We start from the raw sequence: 25,006 nt of genomic DNA, 5'->3' as shown, positions 1-25,006 counted from the left end.
CCACGTTTAAAATGTGAGGTGTGCTTCTTCCTTTACTGATTTAAATGCGTTTCTGAACTCGCGATCCTCTGCCTTTTGTCTTTGCTATGGCCACCATCAGCTGTTCATACACACGCGTGGCCAATTTTCAAAATAGTTAAACTTTTGTCACTGTGTGGATTAATGCTAAATGTGTGCCATTGTTATTACTTGGGGTTAGCATTAAGAGTAAAGTAATATGCTGGTGTTTAACTGCATTGTTTTAATGTATTCCTGCATTGGGCTCTCACATACACTGTGTGCTACTTCATAGCCGTGGTGGCCATTTCTCTCCATCTCACGCTGAACCCAATTGACCAATCACAACAGACTGGGTCATCAGACCAATCACAGCAGATTAGCTTCAAGCTAAGGAGGGGTTTGGGAACAAATGAATCACTGAACAAATCATATGGGAGTCGTTGGGATAATTAGGTAAAGATAAATGCATATTATAAAGCTGCGGTCACACTGGGCTTTTCCTCCCATAGACTTCCATTCATACGCAGGATCTCTCTGGACAGAAATTTAAAACATGGACCAATTTTTTTTTTTTTCTTTTTTTAATGTCTAATCATCTTGTTTAATCCCGCCCCTTTTCGCAGCGCAGCAAGACAGAATTTCGCACACAGAAACTCTGTTGTGACCGCAGCTTAAGACAGGGCTGACCAACCCTGTTCCAGGAGATCTAGCTTCCTGCAGATTTCAGTTGCAACCCATATCAAACACACCTGCCTGTAATTATCAATTGCTGTTCAGGTCCTAGTTAATTGGTTCAGGTGTGTTTGATCAGGGTTGGAGCTGAACTTTGCAGGAAGGTCGATCTCCAGGAACAGGGTTGAGCACCACTGTTATAAGACAATGAAAGTATTTTTTGACCTTGAATGTATATTAGACTCTTGTTGGAGACACCAAAACCAAAATATGACCTTTTATAGTGCAAAATAGCGGCTCTTTAATGTTAGTAAAATGTAGTAAAATGATCTAAAATGTTGGTCCAAGCTGGCAACTGTTTGTTAAAAATGCTGGCGGAAAAAGAGTTAATGGCACTTACTGAAAAATGCAAAAACTGAAAATGTATAAATAAAAAGTCATAAGTGTTTAATATAGTACAGAAAGCAATGAGTTTTTTGTCTTTCTTTTTGGTAAAGAGTAATTAAATTTAGACCAAAAATGTTGTTTACAGAGTATGTATCAATATAATATAGTTCATCAAACTCAGAACAACTTTTTACTGGAACAGTTTCCCCAAAAATAAAAAATTACTTTCAAACTGTATAAAGAAAAAAAAAGTTTAGTCAATTATCACCATTCTTCGTACGTGGATTACTCCATTAGCTGGATTTTGTTATTGACAATTTGACGCGATCCAGGATCCTTTCGTTCTTCAAAACAAAACTTATCCAAGAGTTGTTGTCATAGCAACAGGTCTGGTAGCTAAAATCTGCTCGAGAGCAGGTTTATTTCATATAAACAGAACTAGATCAGGTCATTTCAAGCAAAGGTAAATCTGAAAGCATGTACCTAATACTAATATTTTCTTACAAAACTTGTGCAATCTGCACTCTGAAATAAAAGTACAAATACTTTCACGGGGTGGTTCTCCTTAAGGGGTTCAAAGAGAACATTTATATTAATTCATATTTATTAAGCCTCAGTACAATTTGTGTATAATAGACATTCACAATATTCAACTTTTTTTAAAGGAATAATAATTAATTTATCCAGTCATGCACGTTTTGACAGCTAATGCTTTTTTGATGCAAAATTAATTTAAATCTCCTACACCGATTAAGAAACTTGAATAGGCATTGGATACTATAATAAAATAAATCCACTCTAAATGTAAATTGCTAAAAACTCTTGACACATGAAAGTTTAAAGCCTGTAGCCCACAACAAATTTGGAAATATGGAAAGTCATGGTTAATTGAATACTAGTCAGATGATGTCATTACGCTGCTGTGCTGTCAGCTAATCGTTGCATTGCTGATCATGATTACAAGGATCGATAGATCTGACCTTCACACACATGCAGCGATATCAGATCAGTTCATCCAGACTTTTTAATCTGATTCATAAACTTGTTTAAAGAACCAAATTAGCCAGAGATCCGTTATCAAGATTAAAAGATCCAGGATCTGTCAAATCATCTTAGATCATTTAAGCGAGGTAGTTCAACTATCAACTATTTAGTAAGTGTTCAACTGAAGCAAGAAACTCAGACATGTTTGGAACAAGTGGAGGATGAGAAAATGATCACAGAATTAAAATCTTTTGGTGATCTATCTTTTTAAGACCTTCTAATTGCTACTTCAATCCTTTCTGAAACAGTGCTGCAGTGCAGTGATCTGCAGTCTAAAAAGCCTATTTTCTCCCCACAGTGTAATTGTTCTTTCTGCAATCAGTGACTGTGAGCCTACAGAAGACAAGTGCAAAAATCCAGTGACCTTTTTAAGCTAATAGATACTGCTTAATTATCAGCTTTGAAAATTGGGTAGTCATTTTAACTTCTCAATTAAAAATTCTGATGTACAATAGATTAATGTTCTATATATTTATAGTTGAATAATTTACAGAACATACCTCTTCCTCCTGTCTGACTGACAGTCCAAACCGCAAAGAGAATAAAAAGGTCTGACCTGACGTGTGAGTGGCTGGTGCTGCTCTCTAGTGGACATAATACAGCCAGTAAACTAAATTAAAGAAGGTGTAGGTGATGGGGAAGATCACGCGGGACCACTTGTCGATGGCGTTTACGTCCGTCAGGTCTGGAATCTTCACTTTCAGTTGAGCGGCTCGCCTTCTGAGTCGACTTTTTTTTGGTGCCAGTGGTCTCTCGATTGAGGCAGTGGGCCGACCGTAAAGGTCCCGGCCAGTAAGGGGCTTACGGTATTGGATGCTGGCACTGTCATAAGAGAACATGGTGTTTCTCGGGTCCCCCAGTGCACCCAACATCTCTGCTCCGCTCAGGCGCAGATCAAGGTTTGTCAGGGGAATGTTTCCGTGAACATCAACCTTTATTAATACAATTAACAAAAACAGAATATGAGCAAAGATGTTGGCATAAACACTCTAATAATGTATGTGATTTCAACAGTAAAATACTGTAACCTGGTTAGTAGCAAGTTTCCTTTGTATATATGGTGAATAACTGTAAATTATATCCCAGAATTCCCCGCATGACACTTTTTATGCAGTTTTGATGACATTACTGGTTCTTTTAGTTGTTTTCTCAACATTAGAGTTTTACGTTACATCTAATGTTGATAAATTATGTTTACTCCATTACTTTAATCGTATTTGTGGTGACGGTGTTTGGTAGTTTTGTGAATGACACTGAGCTTATTCTATATATTAGTATGCTTCTCTGTTTGTGGGAAAAGTTGTTTATGATAAGCTTTGGTTCATCATGTGACTTATTCATCCACACATGCTTATGGTTGTGTTTTTGCCTGTGTGACAAAGCTACATTGTGTAGATGTTAGTACTTCAAATCATTGGTGTACGACTATAAATTAATGAAATATGGTAAGTTACTGTAAAATTATGTAAAGATGATAAATTACCATAGAAATGTCTTTTATATGAGTATGGTCTCTCTGCAGACTGCAAGACAGGGGTGTAACATAAAGGTGCCTTATGGGCGTAACTTCAAGTACATTAGAGGCGTAACTTGAAGTTATGGAGCCATGTTAAAACTATTTTGTCAGCTAGATGGTGCTGTACATCAGTTATTAACATCTACACATACTCCAACCCCAAACCCAGCCATGACAGTTATTAACGTCTAAACCTTCCCTAAAACTCAATCCAACCAGTTATTAACATCTACACATTCCCTAAACCTAAATACAACCATCACAGTTATTAACGTCTACACATTCCCTAAACCTAAATCCAACCATCAGTTATTAACGTCTACACCTTCCCTAAACCTAAATCCAACATGTTATCAACGTCTACACCTTCTCTAAACCTAAATCCAACCATCAGTTATTAACCTCTACACCTTCCCTAAACCTAAACCCAACCATCACAGTTATTAACGTCTACACCTTCCCTAAAACTAAACCTAACCATCATAGTTATTCATGTCTACACCTACACCTACCCCAACCCTGAACCCAACCATCACAGTTATTAACGTCTACACCTTCTCTAAACCTAAACCCAACCATCGCAGTTATTAACGTCTACACCTGCTCTAAACCTAAACCCAACCATCAGTTATTAATGTCTACACCTTCCCTAAACCTAAACCCAACCATCACAGTTATTAACTACACCTTCCCTAAACCTGAACCCAACCATCATAATTATTAAAGTCTACACCTACCCCAACCCTTAACCCAACCATCACAGTTATTAACGTCTACACCTTCCCTAAACCTAAACCCAACCATCATAGTTATTAATGTCTACACCTTCCCTAAACCTAAACCCAACCATCATAGTTATTAATGTCTACACCTTCCCTAAACCTAAACCCAACCATCAGTTATTAATGTCTACACCTTCTCTTAACCTAAACCCAACCATGACAGTTATTAATGTCTACACCTTCTTTAAATCTAAACCTAACCATCAGTTATTAACGTCTACACCTTCCCTAAACCTGAACCCAACCATCACAGTTATTAACATCTACACCTTCCCTAAACCTAAATCCAACCATCAGTTATTAACATCTACACCTTCCCTAAACCTAAATCCAACCATCAGTTATTAACATCTACACCTTCCCTAAACCTAAACCCAACCATCATAGTTATTAATGTCTACACCTACACCTATCCCAACTCTTAACCCAACCATCATAGTAACGTTTACACCTTCCCTAAACCTAAACTCAACCATCATAGTTATTATGTGCAGCCGCAAGTTGTGGAGGCTTTCATACTCGACACTCTCACCATTGTACAGTTATTTGCTACAATAGAGGGTGACGCCGAGTAGGCTAACTGTCATGACAAAACAGATGAAGTCAGCAAGTGGAGTTGCACGAGTTGCTAAATGGATGAATATACTAATTTATCAAATGACTTGGTTGTGGATAAATTTGGAGAAAACTCATGAAAACATTTGGTGAAAATGTTCTCTGGTAACGTTAAGTATTTCCGCCATTTTGCCTTCTAACTTACTACAAGTTAAGCCCTTTCATCTTACGCCCCAGTCTTGTAGTCCTGTAGATTTAACGGTAAAATTCCAGCAAACATAGCTGCTGTTTTTTTACTGTAAATGTTATGATTTTTTTTTTTTTTAAATGAAAGTTAAGTTACCACAAGAATGAATATTCAGTCATTAATTACTCAGCCATTAATTACAAGTTCAAGAAAAGAACCAAAAATGTTGTCAAAACATTCCAGTAGTTTAAATGAATATCATATGAAGCTGCAAGAACACTTTTGTGCACAAAAAACTGTAAAAACTTTGTTCACCTATGTCTTCCATATCAGATTTTGGTTTGTGTTTACTATAGCCAATACAATGCTTGTGTATAAAAGACAAAAGACATGTCACTTGTATAGTTTTGAATGGGAAAAGTGTAACAGTCAATATGGTGAATGAAGCCCTGCTATAGACTGATGTTTCTCCAGAGGAGACCTCAGGCCAGGTCATGCTTTTATAAGTGTTTGTGGTAAACTGGAATCTCAGTGAATACTTGCTTCACAGACAAAAGAAATATATCTAAATAAAGCTTGTAATCTGTACTTTTGAATGAACCAACTGCAATTGGAAACAAAAGCTTTTTGGTTTTGAAGTCTGTGTGAAACAAACATGAGGTACAGTGCATCCTGCCAAACGTACATCACATGACAGCAACAACCACTCAAACACACACAAACTTGTAAACAAAGAGTCGCTGTCATTTCTGACGGAGATTCGCCATAAAGATCAAGTTGTGAATTACTCCAGAAGGCCAGCACAATCAGTCGATCATTATCCAGAGGATGATCATGTGTAGAACAGCCATAAATGAGGTTGGTGTTGTGATCTCATTCCTTTTGAGTGTGCATGCGCATTAGCATGAGCAACCTGATAAAATGCTTTTATGTTTGATTCAAATGTTTAGAAACGAAACTTATGAGACAGTCGTTGTTTAATTTTATTGGTGATTCCAAATATGTCATGTAATCATAAGCTTGGCAAACAGTTTTGAAGAATTTGATGTTTCCCCATTCATACAGAATACCCAAGCAGACTGCCCGAGAGGTGTTTCAAAGATGGGCGCCGAGTGAAATGACTTGCCTTAAAAGGACTTTGCTTTAATGGCAATTCACCCAACTGCCCATAGTAATTGCACACCTTGACCTGAGGTGGGAGAGAATATATTAGCAAACAGTAATATATACAGTGTTTTTGGTGCACAAATGTGTTCTTGAAGCTTTGTATGACTACAGCTGAACCACTGAAGTCACATGGAATGTTCTGACAACATGTTCTGTTTTTGCATGCTTCTCTGGACTTTGAACATCTCAGGACCATTGCTATCTATTGAGGTTGACCAAGCCTAACCTAAAATATTTTTATTTGTGAAGCTCTCGGGGGATTGGAACAACATGAAGGTGAGTAATTAATAACAGAATGTTCATTTTTGGGTGAACTAAACCTTCAAATGTTTCTTATTACAAAAAGTGCTGTGCATGAAGACATAAATAGAATTCAGTGATTTATTCAAATAATATTAAAATTTTTACCAATCAGTATAACTATTTTCATGGCTGATAAGATAGAGTACTCACTTTCCTTCAGATTATTTCCTACTTTATCAGGGGTGATAAAGCACTGATTCATTCATTCATTTATTCATTCTCCTTCGGCTTAGTCCATTATATATCAGGGGTTGCCACAGCGGAATAAACCGCCTAAGCACTATTTTATTAATTATAAATATTAGGGATCTCCTGAGACTCTGAAACTGACTTTGTATATGCTGTGAGAAGGTTGATTCTTTGTATGAATGCACCAACACTGATACTGTGCTCATGTACTTGTATTTGTACTATTTAAAATGCTCTAGTCCCAAAATTCAATAACACACAGCCTGTGTACAAAAAAAAGGCCAACAACAGAGCAAAATGAGAACAGAATGGAGATTAAAGATGTCTGTAAATGTACTGAATTAACAGAATGATAGACATGAATTCCATATTCATTCCTTTAAAGCTGCTGTGAGTGAGCTGATAAGTGAAGAGTGTGAAGTGGATTGAGCGCACAGCAGCACAAACACACAAAAGACACTCACTGACAGCAAAGCTTATAATAATATATTGGAAAGTATAGTCCAAGGCCACAACCAACAAAAATAATACATCAAAAAATATGTATGTAGGAATTACTTTAAAAAGAATTCACCCAGAAAAGGTGAGTAAATTTCAACTGATACAAAGACGTAAAACCAAATTCAAGGTGAAATTTTTAAAGACTTTTCTTATAAAACATACTTTATCTTTGATTTAAAACAAAAATAAATGGGAAAAAAGTTGATGCATCTTGAAATAAACATAAAACAATTAATATGACCCACCTGAACTTTGTTACTCTCCAACCGACTCTTCTCATTGTTGCTTTTTGCAGCCTTTTCTGCCACTTTCTTCTGTAAGTGTGGTCCACGGCCAAAGAATATATAGTTGACAAAGGCGTACTCGAGCAAGGCCAGGAACACAAACACAAAGCAGCCCATCAAATAGATGTCTATGGCCTTCACATAAGGGATCTTGGGTAACGTCTCTCTAAGATGAGTGTTGATTGTGGTCATGGTCAGAACGGTGGTGATTCCTAAAGAGAGTCAGTAGAGCTTATTTAGAAACTGGTCTGACACACATATTATGCAATGGATGTGTCTCTTAGGGATGGTTTGATGTGAAGACCTTGCACAAACACACACATAAGTTGATTTTTTATGTTTTATGGAGACTCAGCACTGACAAAATATTTTTTTAATACTGCACACACTATACATTCTGCCTACTTTTCATTCTGTCAACCCTACCCCTAAACCCAACGTTCACAAGAAACATTCAGCTTTTTTGCATTTTCAAAATACATCATTTGGATGATTATAAATATTTTCCTCATGGGACAAAAAAGTCCCTATGAAGTAAAAAAGTACTGGTATTGCTATACTTGTGGGGACATTTTTACTATTACCACACACACACACACACACACACACACACACACATACACACACGCACACACACACACCTAGCGCAACTCTTGCAGCTGAAGCATCATAGTTGATCCAGAAGGAGACCCAGGACAGGATGGTGATCAGGGTTGAAGGCATGTAGGTCTGCAGGATGAAATATCCGATGTTTCTCTTCAATTTAAAACTGAGAGACAGACGAGGATACGACCCTGAAAGTGAGGAATGGAAGAATCGTAAGTTAATAAACTTCCTGAAAACACATTCAGATCATAAACCTTCACTAGACTATTATCAATATTTTTCAAATGTATTCCCCTCCCCAAAAAGATGCAGAAATATAAAGTATGGTCGGTCATTGAGTAGAAAAGATACAAATTGGACCAGACTTTATGTAGCATCTTACTGTGGTTAACTTTTAGAGTTGCACATTATTTTTATAGTATTTTAGTGTATTTTTTAAGTGTATTTCTAAGAATTTTTAGGTAAAGATTTATATAATGACTATGCTAATTACAAAGCATGTACATAAGAAACAGAACTACAATTTAAAGTGCGGCCAACATTAATTTGTAATTACTTTGCAACTACATGTCAACCAACTTGACCTTCCTGCAGAAGTATTTGCCCTCTCCTGAGTTTGTAGTCCAATAGGTAGCACAATTGTCTGTTGATGTTGCCATACACTGCAGATATCCCACACGCCCCCATACTGAATGTAATCCCAAACCGTGATGTTTTCTTCACCAAACTTGACAGATTTCTTGAGAATGCAGTATTTGTGATGATTGGGATGCAGTTTAACAGTTCAAAAATCTACCTTCTGCCACTTTTCCAACTAGAAGTCAAGTTATTACTGGTTGCTCTTACAACTGGGATCGACGACAAGACATTTGTCAGGTAGTCTAGATAACATACTTGGAAATTTACAGTCAGCAAAATGTGGGTTAAAGAACTTTTAAATCAAAGAGTCAGCAGATATTCAGCAATCTACTAAATCTCTAATGACTGCTTGTTTACATATAGTTGCAAAGATACGTTTAGTCAGCAGAATGTATAAAGGAGACGATGAAAATAAAGTATTACCCTAAAGACATTGATTTACAAGTAAAATCAAAGAACAAACTTCTGTGACTCCATTTTATAAAAAATCATGTCTTTTAAAAGCTAAACAAGGACAACATTACAGCTAAGCATGCCATTTTTGAAATTCTGTGCTAACAAAAAAACAAAACATTTGCAGCAGGACTCTATTTTGTTCGTGTGAAGGTAATTTTGGCATAAAGTGAAGGACAGAGGAGGGCTGACTCATCTCGAAAAACAGTCTATTCATCTCATGGACATGCAGAGAGCGCACTGTACCTGTGGCGAACACCACTTTCTTAGACAGTGTTTTATAATCGATAATAGAGAATTGCGGCAGCTCGATGTTGTCTACCCCCGTCACCGAACTTCCTCCCTGCCAGTAGAACTCAATGTCATCTGTGGTGTATCCATCTGAGAGACAAAAGAGGGACAGAAAGGCTCTCAGAAATACACAGATCTTCACAAAAGGCTCAAAGGGAAAGTGTGCTCGGTCACGTTCCCACAGTCATGTGGTGTAAATCAGCATGTTATTGCGGTGAGAACACAGGTCTAACTGACACGATTGTCCCTGCAGACTCACAGCCCTAATCTCACAGTCCTGCAGAACATTAAAGCTTAATTAGAGGATGAAGCCTTCTGATAGTCAATTCTTCCTGTTCTTCATTAAGCTCAATCAAAGGAAATATCAGCCTAGAGTGACTGAAGCGCAGCCGTAATCCTCATGCTGGTTCCCTCTTTGCTGTCTGCGATGCTTTCTGAAATGTTCAATAATTATGTCCTCTTCTTTCTAATGTTTGAGTCTGAAATTGCATGTTCGAAAATTAAACATTTTGGCATGTTCGTCTTCTGTGTTGACTATACAAATTTAAACTAACTTACTGTATTTCACGTACATGCTACAGTTAGATTTGGCTGTCAGTTCACCTTACAGTGATTAATCCTATTCAATACATTAACAGTTCTGTAATATACTGTCAACTGCATTAAACAACCAAATTAACCTCCGGAAATGAAGTTCGTGACAATTCCGTTTACAATACTCTGCACACACAGCTAAACGAATTGTTAATGAAGCGTAAATACATAATTACGTAGAAATGCATTAGTTCCAGATGGTTTTGGCCCTAACGATCTTCCATATATCAGAGCTGTCTCTCTCTTTCAGAATGAGGTACATTACTGTTGCCAGATCCAGAAAAAAACTGTAATTTAGACCAAATTAACTTATGGTAAATCCAAATTCTACTTCTTAGCCTGTGATTACTTTGTAAAACAATGCATTTTCATGTTGTAGAATGAAAACTCCCCTCTGCCATATTGTTTTTACTGCATTTCTGAAAAACTCTTTTCACACTGTACAACTTAAATGCTTCATATGTAACCATTCATGCTTAGTGAGTTTACATGTATTTTGCAAACATCTGTTTGTCCAGTCTATCAGTAGCACAATGGTCATATGAGAGAGGCTTGTTGAATCAGTAAACGCTATGTATTAGTCCGGAAGGTCAATCAGACAGCATCTGTGGATGGCTGCATCTATTCTTATGTTAAAAAGCTATGGAGTCAATCTAGGGCTATTTATACTTGCAAAATAAAAGAAAGTTTGCAGTTTGCAAATCTTGAAAAATCGCAAAGCAAAATTTTATTTTAGAGAAACAAAAAATAATTTTGCTAACACAAATAAAAAACAGCAAAGGAAAAAGTTAAATTTGAGAAATAAAAATGAAATTTGCAAACAAAAAAGAACTGCAAATAAAAATCAAGCAGTGCAAAAAATATATATACATATATTTGCAATTAAAAATAATTATATTTGCAAATATTTTTTTATAGCATTGCCTTTACAAAACCAAACGTTACAAGGGAACTTGGGCGTTTATGACAGGCCCAAACCTACTGGGCTATAAGACCACCTAGGTGATCATGTGTCTTCAAGTGATGACGTTGCTTAAATGGAAGCAGGCCATAAATGCCTGAGTTCCCTTGACCCTGCCCACTTGCCAAATCAGAGCCACCAGTGAAACGCACAGAAACTTGAAGTGCAAAATGAAAACAGTATGGCAAACTCACGGTTGACTAAAAAGCAAATCAGGGTGCCCCCGGTCTGTGACGGGAGATAGGGGTATGTGGCAAGGGGCGGGGCTGAGAGCCGTGGGAACGGAATGAGGCCGCCGCATACATGGATACACCTGCAGTGTGCACCGGCCTCGAATCCCACGGAAGGAGTTCTGGACTATAAGAGGAGAGGCAGAGGAAGCCGAGAGAGGACCGGGCCCGGACATATTGTTTTACTTTTGTTTTTTTGTTTAAGCTGCCGTCCCTTTTATTAATAAATATTTTAAAACTTTGTCGGTTCTCCGCCTCCTTCTTCCCGGCAGCCAGAGGGCCGTAAACTTTTAAATTCAAATGCAGTACCTACTGAGTAGTAGGCAATATCGGACGCAGCCTGTTTTTACCTCTTACAGTGTTCAGATGGCAGAGAGACACCTTGTGTTGCCAACCGTAATTAAAACAAATGGAAGAAGAAGAAATGTTCAGTGACATGGGTCGTCAGTGCTGCATTTATAAATGTGCCACAATGAAGGTTTTGTTTCCCTGCGATGAGAGCACAGCTCATGTGTGGACCCACATGTGTGGATTACAGTGGTCTGCTAACACGCAACAAAATACGTTTGTAAGAAACATTTTTTACCCTGAGAGCTTTTCGCATCTGGGAATGGTGAAAACCTGATTTGCCACTCGTCTTCTTTTAAAAAAAGTTCCAGTTGGTGTTGATTGTCCTGTCTCTACGCATTTGATAAGAGTGTGATCAATGTTCTTTGTTTATGTTTATTCAGACGGTGAAGTTAGTATTGTCAGTAGTACTCTTTAAAGACATACCTTGGTCATAATGATTTAGTTAGATTCACATGGGTTTGAGCATGTGTACTTTGGTCAGAGCGTTAATAATGCAATTAATGCCTTTACATGTCTATTTATTGTGATTAAAACCATTTAAGCTGCATAGTTTAAGTGTTAACATGGTTACTACGATTATAAGCTTAATCATCACTAAATTAAAGTGATGTGTTTACATAAGCTCTCAAAGATCTCATTATGAGCACATTTGCCCCAATGTGATAAGTAAATGACAGAATTCTCCTTTAAGAACACTCTATTTGCCTAAACAGTGTTTTTTGTCAAGATCTCAGTGAGCCTTGTCCTGTCCCATGGATGATGTGAATGCGGTGCAGGTGACACGGTGATATGTAAAAGTGACATGGTTTATGTCGGCTGTGATGTTGGTGTTGAGGTTTCTCCTTCATGCTGTGATATGCATCTCAGTGCTCCGACATGACAGCAGCCTCACAGGGCTACAGCTGTCTGCCCAACAGAGCAGACACTCAATTACAAACACTGTCTGTCACACCCAGAGAGACAAAGTGCAAAAGAGATGGAGAGCTGGAGTTGAAAGAGGCCAAGAAGAAAGAGTGGCAGAGAGTGAGAGAGTCACAGCAACTGAGAAAGATGAAACGCTGAGATTAGTCAGCACAGCCTGCTTCTCCGCAGGTATTTTCATGATAGATGAGATGATGCATAAATGCATTACGATTACAAAAGTGATTGCGCCAGTTTTGCTGCATTGTTGTGAAACTGTTACTTGCACTGCATTTAATGAAGTTCCTTCAGCTTCTTAATGTTAAGTTTTAGGTTAAAACTCAACATATAGCATGTTAGCAGATGCATTAGTAACTGCTGTGCTTATAGCTTGTTTGTAATCAAACGATTGGCAAAGAAGTAAAAATGCAGACATTTTTGCAACTGAACCATATTTCAAGAAATTTTAACATAAAATAACCACGTGTTGGATGTGAGCCTTTCTTATATTATGAAAAAGATCAAGTTGTTTACTGAACTGAAATATTTGCCTAAAATATTAGTAAAGATCCCAGAGATCGGCTCACAGACTATTCTCCATATACAACATATTAGGGAAGTTTTTGATTTCAGATGCAACATTAGGCTTCAATTTAAAAAATGCTTCTTCAAAATTGGCCAATAAAAATGTGGAAAAAGTTGCCTGGACAGATGAATCTCGATTTCTTGTGACATTCAGAGTGTAGGGTCAGAATTTGATCTGTTTTTGTCAGGCTGTAATAGTGGTGGATTATAATGATTTATAATTATAAGGCATTTTCTTGGCACACTTAGGGCCCCTTGAGCACTGATTAAATGACACAGCATATCTTAAGTATTGCTGCTGACCACATCCATCCCTTTATGAGCACAGTGTACCATCTTATGACTGCTTCAGGCAGAGGCACAAAGCACAAGCACAAAGCACAAATGATCTCAGATTGGTTTCTTGAACATGGCCTCCACAGTGGCCAGATCTCAATCCAGTAGAGCACTTCTTGGGTGTGGGAGATGGACATCATGGATGTGCAGTGAAAAAATCGGCAGCAACTGTATACTGTATAAAAATATGGAATAAAACATCTAAGGAATGTTTCCTTTGCCTTGTTTAATCAATGCCTCAAAATATAAGTTTAGATATAAGAAAAGTTAAAAAAGTTAAAATAGGTATCAGCAACTAGTACCTACAGTAATAGTGAAGAGTGTTCAAGCCTCAAATTATGCTTCTAACCACAAACCATTTTTGCACTGGCATTTGTGAACAAATATTATAACCATAATTTCAGCAAATTGTTGAAATTATAGTGAAACATACACTCACCGGCCACTTTATTAGGTACACCTTACTAGTACCGGGTTGGGCCCCTCTTTTGCCTTCAGAACTGTCTTAATTCTACGTGGCATAGATTCAACAAGGTACTGGAAATGTTTCATATTGACATGATAGCATCACGCAGTTGCTGCAGATTTGTCGACTGCACATCCGTAATGTGAATCTCCCGTTCCGCCACATCCCAAAGGTGCTCTATTGGATTGAGTTCTGGTGACTGTGGAGGCCATTTGAGTACAGTGAACTCATTGTCATGTTCAAGAAACAGGTCTGTGGTCATAAAGGGATGGACAATACTGGTCAGCAACAATACTGAGGTAGGCTGTGGCGTTGACACAATGCTCAATTAGTACTAATGGGCCCAAAGTGTGCCAAGAAAATATTCCCTACACCAGGGGTCACCAATCTCGTTCCTGGAGGTCCGTTGCCCTGCAGGCTTTACCTCCAACTCCATTCTCTGTAAACACTAGAGATGGTTGTGCATGAAAATTCCAGTAGATTACCAGTTTCTGAAATACTCAGACCAGCCCGCCTGACACCAACAACCATGACACATACAAAGTCACTTAAATCATCTTTCTTCCCCATTCTGATGCTCGGTTTGAACTGCAGAAGATCGTCTTGACCATGCCTACATGACTAAATGCATTAAGTTGCTGCCATGTGATTGGCTGATTAGAAATTTGCATTAACAAGCAGTTGGACTTGTGTATCTAATAAAGTGGCCAGCGAGTGTATGTATGGACATGCAACCGTTAGTTGGCTAATGCTGTTTTTATTATACACCCTGCAGACAGTGTATTAAACATGATTGTAAATTAATTGCCATGCACTACAAGCGACTGGCACAAAGAAAATAAGCTAAATATTCATTACACAGTCACTTTAGGAGTCAGATTTACTAACAGTTTGCAAAAGCAAAAGCCTTTATCTGGCATTTAAAACACTATCGTCAGGGTTTACCAAAGACGCACAATGAAAAATTAACAACTAAAAAGGTGTGGACACAGTAATTTTTGCTGCTGCATATGCACTTTTAAGATTTCTCTTTGAATTCAGCGTTTAAATAAAAAAAAGTATTCAAATGAATCCTGCAATATGATTTATTACTGCTTCCACTAGTAGATTTACTGATATTTGCACTGCTTTACAGAAAATATAAAAATGAGCTGTTAAGCACTGCTCCGGTAAATAAATCTGGCACTTGATGTAATTTCAACTGCCACAATACTATAATGATTTGAATAATCTCATTTAGGGCTTCTCTCAGCTATTACTTATACAGTGCATGTAATTAATTGTGATATACAGTCAAGCGATAATGATATTTAGCATATAAACCCTAAACAACACTCACAGCTTTCGATCTCCAGCGTGCAGTTCTGCTCATCCAGTGGGTATCTGCGCAAATCCATCATACATGCAGCGGTGGTCGTTATCCTACAGATATGTGGCAAAAAACAACACTATATTATTACAGTCATGCAGATAAGCCTACAGAAGGGGTCAGTAACACTGTCACAAGGAGGAATAATCATTGGCAAAACAGTTGACTGTATTTTAATTAAATGAAGCTGACACACTTGAAATACAGTAGTTATTCTAAACTCATGTTAAGACACATGATTTCCAGTAGATGCCCTACCTGCCACAACCAAGAACCCTCAGTGCTGGAAACCACACACTCTCCCATTCACACATTAGGCCGATTTCATTTAGTTCTACTTCACCTATGAAGCATGTCGGAGGAAACTGGAGCACCCGGAGAAAAGCCACTCAGACATGAGAAAACATGCAAATAGAAAGGCCTCCTGGTCGAACCCTGCTCAGCCACCATGCCACCCATGATAGAAACACATTTACCAACCCAGGCTCATTACATTTGGTAAATACGTCCCAGGAGCTATGTTTTTTTTGCAGTTTATGTTTTTGCGAATCCACCAGATGCCGCTGTGTATGCTTTTTGAAATCTAAAATTTCTCTTGCGAGTGCCATTCGCACCCACTGTTCTCGTGTAAACCCACCAGAAGCAGCAGTCGACTGACTCAAGTCCGCTGAAATACATGGCAAGATAACGGGACAAACTGGTAACAGCAGGAAAGCCATCCAAAGGTACAGTAGATAAGAAGTAAACCCCAGCAGTATCATCATCTTTCAACTATGTTTATACTGGTGGTAGGGACAATGACACAGTATTTAACCAGAAAAAATAACATCACTTCATGAGCAGAAGGTTGCTGACCCCTGGTCTACAGCAATCTGTGTCCAGATGTTAGCGCAGGTAAGTGAAACATTGAAGCTGTACATTTCCCAGCAGATGGTGTTACAACCACCTGCTTCCACCTGTAATGAGATTTATATTCAAACCTATGGCTGCTCAGGAAAGCTTTGCAGCGCTTTAATTCACACTGAACTAATATTGATTGGACAAGCGCGTGTATACTTCATCATATAGCCAAACAACAACTACAATCAACTCCAATCAGCCGCCATTTAGTGGAATAGACGTAGCAAGTAATTGGCTGGTAATACACACTAATGCTTGCTTATTTTTCTTTCATGTGTCATTTAAATGTTCTCCAACAAGCTGCTGGATAAACATCACTGCAGAAACGCATTTCATCCTTCTTTATTTCTCTGTTTAATTGCCTTAACAGCGTCTCAGTCATGTCTGCAGCCTCTCTCTGAAATGCCTCTGGCTGGATCTTAATTACGCTGAGCTTTAATTAACACAAAAACACACACGCAGTGGCCTTTCAGTGCGTGACTGCTGTTACTTTTAGGCAACATATGACAAAACTGCATCTTTCTGCAGTCCCGGATAAGTCACTTTGGGTTGTAAAGTCTTATTTTTTTAACCAATGCAAAAGAAACACACAGTATGAATATGTATATGTATATCGAAAAAATATATATTTTTCAATATATATATATATATATATATATATATATATATATATATATATATATATATATATATATATATATATATATATATATATATATATATATATATATATTATATATATATATATATATATATATATATATATATATATATATATATATATATATATATATATATATATATAAAGCTAAATTGGTCTAATAATGGTCAAAATGATTAGCCCCCTACATTTTTTTCCGACTGTCTACAGAACAAACCATCGTTATACAATAACTTGCCTAATTACCTTTAAATGTCACTTTAAGCTGAACAGAAGTGTCTTGTAAAATATCTAGTAAAATATTATTTACTGTCATCATGACAAAGATTAAATAAATTAAAAAAAAAAAAAAAGTTATTAGAAATTAGTTTTTAAAAAACTATTATGTTTAGAAATGTGTTGAAAAAATCTCTTCATTTAACAAAAATTGGGGGACAAAATAAACAGGGGGGCTAATAATTCATGGGGGCTAATAATTCTAACTCCAACTGTGTATATATATATATATATATATATATATATATATATATATATATATATATATATATATATATATATATATATATATATATATAATTATTTTATATATATATATTTTTTTACCATTATACTCTGTATTGTTATTCTGAGATGGCTATTTGAACAGTGATCATATGTATTTATAGCCACATACTCATAGGTGCAAATAGAGCCGCACATGTCCATACCTCCAGGCATAGTACATTAGATATAAATTATACAGTACTGAGCAAGATAGAGAGAGAGAGAAAGAGAGAGAGAGAAAGAGAGAGAGAGAGAGAGACAGAGAGAGAGAGAGAGAGAGAGAGAGAGAGAGAGAGAGAGAGAGAGAGAGAGAGAGAGAGAGAGAGAGAGAGAGAGAGAGAATCGGCCAGACAAACTATGCACTACCTAGGACTTCAGCTTTCCATTTGCAAAAAAAAAAAAAAAAGACATGAATCTGGACCAGAGGTCTACAGTCCAACAATTTCAGTCACGTCTGCAACCTAAAGAAAATTCAGGCATACTGCTGTGATTAACTGAAAGAAGGCTCATGAACTGTAACATAAATATAAATTGGTTTTAAAAATCACACAAATGCACTTACACTGATGCAGTGCAATGTAAAATACATAAGAGACATTTCATGGCTCTCCATTACACTCAAAAAAAGGTGCAACAGTGTTTTTGATGAATAGTGTTACTATGAAATCCATATATTTTTATTTAAGGCATCCCATTGCAACTGATTTACAGTTGATATTTTGCTAATCACTTATTCAATATGTAGTCGTTACGCAATTATATAAAAAAACATTATCTGTAACTCACATACATGTCATTTTCCAGGCATATAGTAAGGTTTTTGTTTCATTTGCAGTGGTCATACTGATTGTGCAGTAGTGCTGAGGGCATTTTGCTAAGGCTGCAGGCAGCTATGGATTCTTATTTGGTGTCATTTAATTTACCAATTTTTTTTAAATTAGTCAACAAATTTTTTTTTGTGAAGTTTCACAAACTTAAGCTGCAGTCACACTGCACTTTGCTCCCCAAAGACTTCCATTCACACACACGTGAATGCGTTAGACCGGAAACGCAAGTTCGTGCCTCAAGTTTCGCAGTTCATGGTGTTGGAAAGTTCAAGCTTGGTGAACTCTGACCTGCGAAATTGCAACACTTGACTGTGTGAGACCAATTGAGGATCAAAACATGACCTCTCTGGACAGAAATTACATTTTTTTTAATGTCTAATCATCTTGTTTAATCCCGCCCATTTCCGCAGCGCCGTACGACAGAATTTTGCATGCTCAAACTCTAGTGTGACTGCGGCATTATTTTGAGAGGAGCATGTGATTTGGCTGGTCTCTCATCTATAATCATTAGTAAGCCAATTGCATCATTCCAAACTCACCATAAATAGCCTGTCTAGCCTTACTCCCTTATCTTTGGTTTGGAACCTACTGTATTTCCCCCTTTTCCTCCTTTACCAGGGGGAGCTCTTGAGAACTACCTGATCCCGTACCCCTTACATGCTCATTGACCAGGTGGAAGTCCTGGGCTCAATTATCTTCGAGCACAGGTTTCTCTGTCGAGACAGCATGCCAAACCTGCTAATATTATCAAGCAATATCTAAGTGTGAACTCATTAATTTCAGCTTAATAAAAGTATTATTTCTTTGACCAACTTTTTAATAAACAGTAGGCTTTAATACCACGTCTGACATTAACATTTCAAACGTTATAATTGTTTTCTGAAAAAATATATTTCCCAAACATTCTTGGGCATCATCTACCATCATCTACCATTACAGTAATTTCACATGAATTCTGCCTAACATGGTGTGAAAAGTGCATTAGAGAAGCATTATGTATTATAAAAAGTAAAATCTAATAAATACACTGCTTATAAGAGCCCCAGTAGTTTATAAGGGATACTTATTGAACATGCAATACATTATCACTTGTGCTTTGTCCTGGAGCGGTAGCCACAATTAATCAAAATAAGCATAAAAAATGTGACGTAGCGACACATTTCACACATGCCGTTGTATATTTCTGTAGTCAACGTAATCATTGACAACAATGTTGTGCTACAGCCCCATTTTGGTAGATTACAGTAAAATATAAATAAATAAATAAATAAATAAATAAATAAATTAAAAATGCCTGTGCCCTTGTGATTAAGGTCATGGAAAAAATAGTGCTAATTATAGCGTCAGTAATATTTTGGAGTATGAGAAAAAGAATACTTTTATTTATCAAATAGTTTGTTCTGGTTTTTGAATCTTGAATCTGGCTGAGAGGTCTCTCTAGAGGTGATATATTGAGTGATCACATTTACTTTTTCAATCTACTGGTCACAGTTGAAAACCAAACTTAACTTGTATCTGTCAAGCAGGAAATAATATCAAGTAATAATACATAATTTTCCTAGCTGACTGTTGAGGCTAAAGGCAGTGCACACATCAATACATTCAGATCCAGTCTGGTTCAAAAATAAATGCTGACAGGTCAGACTTGGATCTATTTTTATTGATCTGTTTCAGGTGAGTTTTTTATTTAAAAAAATTAATTTATGCACATCAGGCTTTGATGAAAAAACAGGAATTTATGTCATGTACCGTTTTTTGAAGTCAAGTTTTGACCTCATTCTTTCAAGTACAAGAACTGAATTGACTCGAGATTCTGGTCTCGTTCACTTTCATTGACTTTTAGCTGTATTGATATTTTTTATTATAATTTTTACTTATTGTCATAAACACAATTGTTTTAGAGCAAGTAGTTCAACAATTTATTGTTGTTTGTTAGTCGTTTCACCTAAAGAAGAAATTGCATAGCATTTCTTCCACATTTAGGGCTGAAACTTTTAATTGAATTATTCGATTTAATCGATTGCAAAAAAAATAAAATAATCGATTCAAATTGTAGTAATTGACGTTTTGTACAATAAAATATCCATAAAAGGCATCAATTCCTGGACCGGTAAACAGAAGCGCAATTGTTTGATGGCGAGAAGTCATGGTATCAACAGACCAAGAAGAAAAGTGACAGAGTGAAGGAAAAAAGTAGGACAACCAGAGTAAAGTCAGAAATTATCTCAAATAATAAAAAAATGACAAGAATTAATAAAAAAATTATTGATGTGTCTATTTTGTGTGTGACAAATTAAATATTGCATACATATTTATTTTAACATTCGAACAACAGCATACAGAACACCTGCAGTGTTTCCAACATCTAGAACAAAGAAAAACTAAATTAACAAGAATAAAATAAATAGGGCTGTCCTGAGGCCCCAAGAAAGCAAAACTAACCATATGATTTTGTGAGCTCACATTGCTAGTTTTGTGGTGAACATCTAATTTGTGCATGTCATTAAGAAAAAAAAGGTTTGCCCTTGTAATCTTTAATTGAAATCTGAAAAGGCACTTCCTGGTTTTTTTTCAGTAAAATTGTCAGATTACGTATATGTTAGCAAAAAGCGTGGCTAACATAATCACGCTGCTAAAACTGTCAGTTTTTACAACAAACAGAAATGGTGTGGAGGAGGTGTCAATTAAGTTGTAATCATTCACTAAACATTTTGTCCGATCTTTTCTGAATGAAATGCCTACTTTACTACATCCAATTCAGTTTCTTTAGGAACTGAATCACAATACAAAACAATAACACTCGCAGCTTCTGGTTCACAGAAAATATGCATTTAACTAATGCCTCGCTGTAATTCTTATACCACAAATCTTGGTCAACATTTTTAATAGAAGTCATTATTTTAAAGATTATGTCATGAGCATTAGATTTTACCTTAGAGCTTGTGTGCTTTCATTTTCTCCATCTCACTCACAGCTAGGTGAGGGTGTGTTTTGAATTAGTTAAATGACAAGGCGAATATGTTTTTTTCTTGTCAACTATTTAAGTTTTAGGAACAACAAATAATAACTTGTGGCTTATATAAAAGGCAAAGGCATCACGCTTAATTTACCAAAATAAAATATAATCATGCCTTGATTTTTTATCTTTTTTTTTTAGAACAGTAAGGTTTGACTTTGCTTAGACGAAGTAATTTAACAGAATTTACTTTTGAATCTATCTAATCTAATCTAATTATAGTAGTGTTTGCATGGTTCGTTATACTGTAGAATAAAACACTGATGAAAATCCAAAATGAATAAAAACATCTAAACAAGAACACAAAAATGTTAAGATATTTGTTTCTTATGTTGAGTTTTAAAGACAAAAACACTTTTGTAAATGATAGGCTTATGTTGTGTACATAAGAGAGAAAAAAAGGGTAAAAATCATTATTGAGAGTGTGTGTGTGTGTGTGTGTGTGTGTGTGTGTGTGTGTGTGCGTGCGTGCGTGCGTGCGTGCGTGCGTGTGTGTGTGTGTGCATACTATATACATACACCATTGCTATTTATAACATTTATAAACATGCTTTTGTATACCTCTATTTTACCAGCCAAGCAACTGACATTGAGATGAATGTGAATGTTACTGTATAGCCATTTTCAATGAGGACCGAGACAGTCTCATCTTTCTTTGGTAAACAAAGCCTATATTCCCTGACTGAGACAGGATATGCATCTCTCATCGGCCTCTAAAATCTAAAAATGCAACATCAGGACTGCCAGGGGAATAGAGGTAGCCAAAAATACAGCCTACACAAGCAGACAAAGATAAATGTATAGATACAAGCTCACAGAAGAATAGAGTATTAATCTAATGTATAAATGAGAGAGAAGAAGAGAGACATCACAATATGTACACACACACTCGCACTGACCTGAGGCCGTAGAGCACAGTCCCATCAGGATGCAGACGGATCATGCGGTTCTTCACTGTTACCCCATGAACAAAAGATTTCTTATCATTTATGAAGTAAGTATCAGGCACCCAGAGCTGATCCGCCACTCGGTTATCCAAAGTAAGATTAAGAGGAATCCCTGTGTAGGACAGACGCTTGTCTCGCCAGGACTGCTGGAAGTACATGGTGATGGTATAGTCCTGAAAACACACACACACACACACACACACACACACACACACACACACACACACACACACACACACACACACACACACACACACACACACACACACACACACAAATATTTAATGTATGAGAAAGTATTTGAGTTCTTCAGCTGCACTTAAAGGATTAGTTCACCTAAAATTAAAATTCTGTGATTAATTACTCACCCTCATGTCATTTCAATCTCCAGAGAACATTGTTTATCTTTGGGACATCAATTAAAATATTTAAGATGAAATCAGAGAGCTCTCTGACCCTCCAATAGGAGTGGGAGAAAAAAAATATCAAAAATATTTCTCTAGCGATTGTGAATCAATTCTTGAATTATAATTTGGCCATAACTTTTTTCTGTGTTTCAGCGAGCAGAATGATTTTTGGTGAGAAATTTTATTTAGACACATATTTTGAGAAACGCTTTGAATTTTAAAAAAAAAAACTCAACACTTTACTACACTTTTGCTATGTTTGGGATTTGGGATTTTGCTAAACTTGGATTTTATATGGTGTGTAACAGCAAATTAAAATGTGTTTATGTTTGTCTGAGTGTGTGAGAGTGACCTTTGCGCACTTACCTTGATGTGTCTAAAAACAATTTAAATATGCATCTCAGCTCTCAGATCTACATGGAGTAAATATAAACAAAGACTTATGCTCCATAAAATGTGGCTATAATGGCAGTCAATGGGGCAAAAACAGCCACCAACAGTAAGTTAGGGAGAAAAAATTAAAATCTAACAATGCATCAAAGCCGATGCTTTTACTAATTATTTACATGTCCAAGACAAAAAAAAATTCAGTCCACAATTACTTGACATGATGAAAAAACTTCATTGTGTGTGTTTTTTTCTCCATTTCAGTGACATCTTTGTGAACTCTGCAATTAAAGAGTTAAAATTCTGTAGTTTTCTAAGCAATTTAGTAGTTTTGATCAGGACTAAGGTTGATTGACAGATTTGTGCCAAAAAAAAATGTTTCTGATGCATTTTTTCAGCAGTTTAATTCAGTGGAAGTTTCCATCTCGAACTTAACAAAAGATTGTAGATTCCAATCATAAATAACAGCACAGAAACTCCTGCTAGGATCTTCCTATGATTACAGTTGAACCACTGAAGTCACATGGAATGTTTTGACAAGGTTTAGGAACCTTTTCTGGACCGTTGCTGTCTAAGGAGGGGCAGAGAGCTCTCAGATTTCATCTTTTATTCATTCATTTTCTTTTCAGCTTAGTTCCTTTATTAATCTGGGGTCGCCACAGCAGAATGAACCGACAATTATTCAGCATATGTTTTACGCAGCAGATGCCCCTACAGCTGCAACCTATCACTGGGAAACATCCATACACACTCATTCACACACATACACTACGGACAATATTAGCTTACCCAATTTACCTATAGCACATGTCTTTGGACTGTGGGGGAAACCGGAGCACCTGGAGGAAACCCATGCAAATACAGGGAGAACATGCAAACTCCACACAGAAACACCAACTGACCCAGCTGAGGCTCGAACCAGTGACCTTTTTGCTGTGAGGTGAACGTGCTACCCACTGTGCCACCGTGCAGCCCAGATTTCATCTTAAATATCTTAATTTGTGTTCTGAAGATGACCAAAGGTCTCAGGAGATTTTTACGGCATGAGGTTAATTAAGTAAGTAATTAATAACATAATTTTGGGGTGAACTAACCTTTTAAATTCATTTCCCTTTTTACCAGGCTGGACCCTCTTATCTCTCCCCTTGATATTTATGGTGGCTTGAAAAGCCAGCATACTGTTATCTATCTTAAACTTATTATGGTGGCTTGAAAAGCCAGCATATTGTTATCTATCTTAAACTTATTATTATTCTTCTTCTTCTTCTTCTGAGACTAATTTCTAAGTGTATCTCCTCCTAGGCCTTTCAAGCTACATACTTCAAACTTTCGTCAAACCTTCCAACTGGTCTGACTCGGGTTGCTATATCTTTTCTAACTGATCCGACCTTGGGTTTTCCGAAAAACGACCCAGAAAAATCCCAAAAGTCCCATTGACTTAACATTGGGTCAAACTTTGTGAGCTCATAACTCTGCATCAGACTGTCCTACAGACTTCTAACTGGACTCATTTAACTCAGTCTAGCCAGCAGCCAATAACTGATTACCTTTAAACTTACTAGCCACTCCCTAGCAACCACTTACAGCACCCTAGCAACTGTCCCATAGACTTCCATTGTAAAAGACTCCCATTTACTTAACATTGGATCAACCTTTGTGAGCTCATAACTCTGCATCAGACTGTCCTACAGACTAGAGTCTGGCCTCATTCAACTCAGTCTAGCCAGCAGCCAATCACTGATTACCTTTAAACTTACTAGCCACTCCCTAGCAACCAATTTCAGCACCCTAGCAACTGTCCCAGAGACTGTGACTAGCTATTCTAACACACGCTAACAGTTTTAACATCCTACTGACATGCTAATCTTACTAGAAAGGTGCTAGCAACACGATAGTGACATGCTAGTCATGCTAGTAACATGCTAATTCATGCTAGAATCATGCTAACAA

General features: G+C 36.8%; 1 protein-coding gene across 1 annotated transcript in view; it reads right to left on the bottom strand.

Moving 5' to 3' along the window:
- Positions 1 to 2,643: 2,643 nt before the first annotated feature.
- The window catches only part of gabrb1 (gamma-aminobutyric acid type A receptor subunit beta1), a 49,643-nt gene continuing 27,280 nt past the window's right edge, over positions 2,644 to 25,006 (bottom strand). Inside the window, exons 4-9 of the mRNA XM_056470816.1 lie at positions 22,215 to 22,435; positions 15,339 to 15,421; positions 9,532 to 9,666; positions 8,229 to 8,381; positions 7,549 to 7,799; positions 2,644 to 3,035 (exon numbers count right to left, since the gene is read on the bottom strand). Coding sequence (XP_056326791.1) covers positions 2,688 to 3,035; positions 7,549 to 7,799; positions 8,229 to 8,381; positions 9,532 to 9,666; positions 15,339 to 15,421; positions 22,215 to 22,435 — 1,191 coding nt within the window. The 3' untranslated portion in view covers positions 2,644 to 2,687. The remainder of the gene's footprint in view (positions 3,036 to 7,548; positions 7,800 to 8,228; positions 8,382 to 9,531; positions 9,667 to 15,338; positions 15,422 to 22,214; positions 22,436 to 25,006) is intronic.

Source organism: Danio aesculapii, chromosome 13, assembly GCF_903798145.1.
Source record: "Danio aesculapii chromosome 13, fDanAes4.1, whole genome shotgun sequence".
Lineage (NCBI taxonomy): Eukaryota > Metazoa > Chordata > Actinopteri > Cypriniformes > Danionidae > Danio > Danio aesculapii.
This window is presented reverse-complemented; position numbering and strand designations above follow the sequence as displayed.